The sequence below is a fragment of the Perkinsus marinus genome (genome assembly GCF_000006405.1).
Source record: "Perkinsus marinus ATCC 50983 genomic scaffold scf_1104296937490, whole genome shotgun sequence".
NCBI lineage: Eukaryota > Perkinsozoa > Perkinsida > Perkinsidae > Perkinsus > Perkinsus marinus.
Window position 1 is genome coordinate 43,141 of NW_003213814.1, and position 5,859 is coordinate 48,999.

At 46.5% G+C, this 5,859-nt stretch overlaps 2 protein-coding genes across 2 annotated transcripts in view; both read right to left on the reverse strand.

Moving 5' to 3' along the window:
* Positions 1-120, reverse strand: part of Pmar_PMAR022073 (hypothetical protein) — a gene marked incomplete at both ends in the record, with an annotated part of 1,827 nt that extends 1,707 nt beyond the window's left edge. Inside the window, one exon of the mRNA XM_002783064.1 lies at positions 107-120. Coding sequence (XP_002783110.1) covers positions 107-120 — 14 coding nt within the window. The remainder of the gene's footprint in view (positions 1-106) is intronic.
* Positions 121-2,181: 2,061 nt separating this feature from the next.
* Positions 2,182-2,368, reverse strand: Pmar_PMAR022074 (hypothetical protein; the record flags this gene model as incomplete). Its single annotated transcript, XM_002783065.1, has 1 exon — positions 2,182-2,368. A coding segment is annotated over one exon (187 nt), but the record flags the coding sequence as incomplete, so codon positions are not given.
* Between the last annotated feature and the right edge of the window lie 3,491 nt (positions 2,369-5,859).

Sequence of the window (5,859 nt, forward strand, 5' to 3'; positions counted from 1 at the left end):
CGCCTTGAGGGAACTACATCCCTTGAGCTGGTGGAGATGAATATCGATGTACCCGAGGCAAGCCGTTACTAGTCGTAGTAGTTGACCCGAAGGGTACCTAACATACCCATCAGCCTTCATATTTCAAGCACTACTATACCTTCTTAGTAGTAACGTATCGAGAGCCCTGTGTCGAAGGGCTGTGCATGCCAACGCTGTTCCCCTGCATCATCTTAGTCGGACTTAGATTGACCTGTTGTTGTTGTTGTTGTCGTCCCGCTGGCGTCCAATGCTCGCGAGAGGCCACATAGGTGGCCTTGGTAGAAGGAGTGACCTCTTCCCGTAGAGCTATACCTCTGTAATAGTCCATGACCTGGTTATAAAACTCTACTGAGAATCGTCTATTGAGGAGACTTCACTCAAAGCACAGCTATTCACAGAAAACTTATCTTGTTCGAATTGAGCAATGCTGCTGATAAGTTGCTGAAAGGCAGAATTCGTTGTTTGACATTTTGAGCATCCTCATTGTGATGCTCAAATGCAAGTTTTCTATAAGATTTTTCTGAATAAGCAACATCAGTGACTTGCTGAAAAGTTAGTGTCTGGTGTGTTGAATACATTTGGGCATCATTGATAGGTTGCTGAAATGTGGCAAGAGCCTCATTATTGCTGATGCTGCTGTCAGTGCAGATGAAGTAGCGCTCGCCCACAGTAGCGCTTAGGCGATGTCTGTCAATGAGAATAATAATGACTTGCGTTAGCGCGCCATAGTGCGTTATATAAATTTTATTCCCACGGGATGGCTATCAAGCGAAATGAGCTGGGTTGCGTAGGACGTGGGCGGGTCTTATATTACAGTTTCTGATGAGGATAAACTGGCAAGGTTTTTCTACATGAGACAAAACTCTCGTACTCTTCAAGACGGATACAGATGATAGCTATTGTAGAGCGTGTGTATTGTCTTTGTATGTATAGTGATAGACACAAATTGGCTGTTAATCAAGCAAGTGGAAGCTATTCGAGTGTGGGATTGAAGACCGAGGCGGTATTCGACAAGCACTGAATTCCCGTTGTGGTCGATGCTGTTTGTCCATCATGTTTGCAGCTACTGACTAATTGTAAGTATCAGACTAGCATTCGTTTCACGTCCTGATCAAAAACGGAGGATTTCGTGAGTGGCAATGCCCCGAAAGTTCTATATGGGCCGCGCAATGTGGCCGATGGCCACTGGCTGTCTCGGTCCTCGCCCAGACCGAGGAACGTGTGACGTGAACAAGTTTTCATATGGGTGCGCTCCATTCGCACATTCCCCGGACACGATGGGTATAGATCCCATGCTTATGCGGAATGTACACTGTGGAGTGAACTCATCTGGTTAGTGGTGAAATGCGCATGTAACAGGTCGGTGGCTGTTTAGGTGAACTACATTGGATGAGTAATACGTATCTTGGCACGCATACACAAAATACGCGTGCACACATGTAGAGATTGTGTGATCTGCGCGGTGCGGATATTGCAACGCAGTCTCAAATTGAAATGATGGTGTCACTGGTGCGACCTCCATTCAAGCACTCAAGGACATGCTCGGATATGGAAAATAGGAAGAAGCTACTGAGTAGGACGAGTGGACGAGTCTCGTCCATGTACTTCCAACATGGAAGTTCCATGTATTTGATGGGTTCCCCACTGGTTCATTGGTACTGAGGAAACTCAACTATTAAGAATACTCAGAATACTCATAGGTAGATTATGGGAGACAAGTTGTCTCAGACAACTATATTAGTTAAAAGAAGTATGATTCATACTGTATGAAGACTTCAAGACGAACTACCCGCTAAACATCCCGTGCCGATACGCCGCTCAACTGCGCTACCGCTCCAAATACGAGTCGATATTCAAAGCCCCTCGATGATAGGATTGATAATGACCAGCTCGTCTGGGCTCGAGACTTCAAGAGTACGCTGGAATCCCTGCCGTCATGGAATTTAGCCTAGTGTCGGATTGTGACTGAGAGAGGCGCAAACGCTCGCAGAAATCATCCACATTGGGATGTCTCCTGCGGAAGGGACGGTTGATGAAGTTATGGAACCCCTCAGCTGGATTACTAGTTCGCTGAGGAGCATCCGCAACTAGAGCTCGGCATCATTGTTCCGGTGGGAATGTCGAGTCAGGATCCATGTACGTGACGTTGAGATAGCCTACAAGATCCACTACATCAGGAGACTGGGGAGCCGTGTTTTGCAAGTGTTGCCAGGCATGTGAGCACTTGCTGACTGTGAGGCAAGGCAATCCACACAATCGATGCAACCACTTGCTCTTGTCGGACCTAACCCTCTCCGGTGCGCTATATTCTTGAGCCATAGTCTCAGCAATCTTGCGGACCCACGACCTGCACAAGTGCCAGTAACAGCCTTGAATCTCATTCGGCTCTATCTCCCAAACATTCTGCAGAGCCTTTCGCATCGCAACTTCGTAATCAGTTATATAGTAGAACGAGGATACTAAATGAAATAGCTGCCTCTGTGCGAGATCCGTTCGAGTTTGGAGCAGTGCAAACTTGCAGTCTTCCTGGCTCTTGCTCGCCATGAGCACATAGTACACCGGAATATAATGGCCGTCAATTTCAGCAATGCCAGTCCATAATTGGGACCATCCCTTCGGAGCTAGTGTGAAGGTAGCATCCCAGATCATCCCCGAGGCCCGATTCAAAGCTGTAATATTGCGATCGGCAGCGAAAATCAGCATGGGGCGAGTGTTGTTACTATACAATAAAAATCGATCATCGCTACCTCTGCACGTTCCAGCAAGCTGATCAACTCTAGAGACAAAGTCCTCATAGTACCCAGCACGATCGATGTCGAAGGCACGGAGTGCATTCGCAGAGGAGGAGTTGTTCGTTGCTCCATAGGCAGCAGTCGCCAAATTCCGCTGATCACGAGTGTTCGTATAGACATTACCGCGATCAGCTATTATCTCCCTTACAGCATCGGCGCCGACTGGACCTTCTGCAGCCTGATACTGCACTCGTCGTCTCAGAAGGGTTTGCTCGCGGTGAGCCAAATCCGGAGGGGTCGAGCAGTTGTCAGGATGGGGTGAAGTGATTCGAAGAATTGTACAAGCATTGTCAACAATTCTGAGAGTGAGAGACGCACTGCAGCCGCAACATCTCTATCTTTCTTTGTCTTGCTGCAGGAACTTCACAAGACGCCATTCACGATCTTCTAGCCAAACGCTCTTAACTCCCCTGTTGGTTGTCGAGAAAGAGTCCTGCGGTATTGTTGCTCCGACGCGTATCTGAAGAACATCGAGGTATTGATCGCTGCAAGTGCAACGTATACGAGTCTCCAAATTTGAGAGAATGGTCCACAATTATTTAGGGTTGAGTTATCAAAACTGCATACTTGAGTTGAGGTTTAATATATGATTGCTGTAGCGAGAGGCAATGTTCTTCAATGCTCGTCTTTCTCACCTCCGCTCCGCCCTCTCCATTATATCCAACATGACCATCGCTTAGGGGAGCATTAACAGGCTGCTGAGGGAGAGGACCGTTATTAGGCTGCTGAGGTAGAGAAGTCAATACTCCGTATTGATTCGAATATACTCGTGCAGAATTTATTTACTATTGTGATGATACTCATCCCTCCACTTCGTTCCGCCGACACAATCATGTGATAGTGCCATATATAGTGCTTTTCATATTATGAATTTGATAATAAACCCCATAGGAGAACAACTAGGCACAGAAATATGCCCATCACGAGTTCATGGTTACGCACACAATGAGATCGATCCACTGTCCCCATCACGGTTAATGGTTTCACTTTCGAATGGGCCCCTTCCCCCGAGACCAGAGGGTAACCCCAAGTCCACCGCTCTATCAGTTGAGACAGCTATGGTCCCTCGTGTACTATAAGGGTCATGCATAGTTCAGACATGTCGTTGTGCAAAAATACAAGAGAAGTATCCATCCCCGGTATCGAACCTGCGCACATCCGGCCGTTTCAGGATATGGTTGTTATCTACGGCCGGCGGGCCTCCTGTCACCAAAGACCGGGCCTGCTGACACCAAAGAACTCCCACGGCCTCCCACTATCTCCCACTATCTCCCACTTTCTCCCACTTTCTCCCACACGCGACCTACGGTCGCGGCGATGTCCGGGGGGGTGCGCGGCCTACGGCCGCGCCGGGGTTCGCTTTGTTATAGGTCTGGCACCGACGATACCCACCGTTTTTGACTCCATGTTGGTTGCGTCGCGCCCCCCGCGCATTTTCTCGCATTTTTCGTGCATTTGAATATCTCATGAAAAAGTGTGGTCCTATCCTTTTAATCTGCCTTTTCCCATACGGAGAGTTTCAGTAAGTGCAAGTGCAGCGTATACACTCATCTGGTTACAGTTCCAGAACTCAGAATCACTTGTGGAATATTGGTAACTGTGTTGGATAATTTGAATCCGAATCATAGATCCACCACACTGGCTAAAGTGCAGCATATACACTTATCTGGTTACAGTTCCGGAACCAAGTATCACTTGTAGAGTATCGGTAATTGTGTTTGGTTATCTGAAGCCGAGTTATAGACCCACTGCTGTGTCTCAACTATAGCATATACATTTATCTGGTTGCGATTCCGGAACCCAATATCACTCGTGGATCATTGGTAACTGTGTTGGATAATTTGAATCCGAATCATAGATCCACCACACTGGCTCGAGTGCAGCATATACATTTATCTGGTTACAGTTCCGGATCCAAGTATCACTTGTAGAGTATCGGTAATTGTGTTTGGTTATCTGAAGCCGAGTTATAGACCCACCGCTGTGTCTCAACTATAGCATATACATTTATCTGGTTGCGATTCCGGAACCTAGTATCACTCGTGGAATACCGGTAATTGTGTTTGGTAATCTAAAGCCGAGCCCTAGAGCCACCGCACTGGCTCGAGTGCAGCGTATACACTCATCTGATGACAGTTCCGGAACTTAGTATCACTTGTGGAATATTGGTAACTGTGTTGGATAGTTTGAATCCGAATCATAGATCCACCACACTGGCTCAAGTGCAGCATATACACTTATTTGGTTACAGTTCCGTAACCAAGTACCACTTGTAGAGTATCGGTAATTGTGTTTGGTTATCTGAAGCCGAGTTATAGATCCACCGCTGTGTCTCAACTATAGCATATAGATTTATCTGGTTGCGATTCCGGAACCTAGTATCACTCGTAGAATATCGGTAATTGTGTTTGGTAATCTAAAGCCGAGCCCTAGAGCCACCGCACTGGCTCAAGTGCAGCGTATACACTCATCTGGTTACAGTTCCAGAACTTAGCATCACTTGTGGAATATTGGTAACTGTGTTGGATGATTTGAATCCGAATCATAGATCCACCACACTTGCTCAAGTGCAGCATATACACTTATCTGATTATAGTTCCGGAACCAAGTATCACTTGTAGAGTATCGGTAATTGTGTTTGGTTATCTGAAGCCGAGTTATAGATCCACCGCAGTGTCTCAACTATAGCATATACACTCATCTGGTTACAGTTCCGGAACTTAGCATCACTTGTGGAATATTGGTAACTGTGTTGGATAATTTGAATCCGAATCATAGATCCGCCACACTGGCTAAAGTGCAGCATATACACTTATCTGGTTACAGTTCCGGAACCAAGTATCACTTGCAGAGTATCGGTAATTGTGTTTGGTTATCTGAAGCCGAGTTATAGATCCACCGCAGTGTCTCAAGTATAGCATATACATTTATCTGGTTGCGATTCCGGAACCCAGTATCACTTGTGGATCATTGGTAACTGTGTTGGAAAATTTGAATCCGAATCATAGATCCACCGCACTGGCTCAAGTGCAGCATATACACTTAT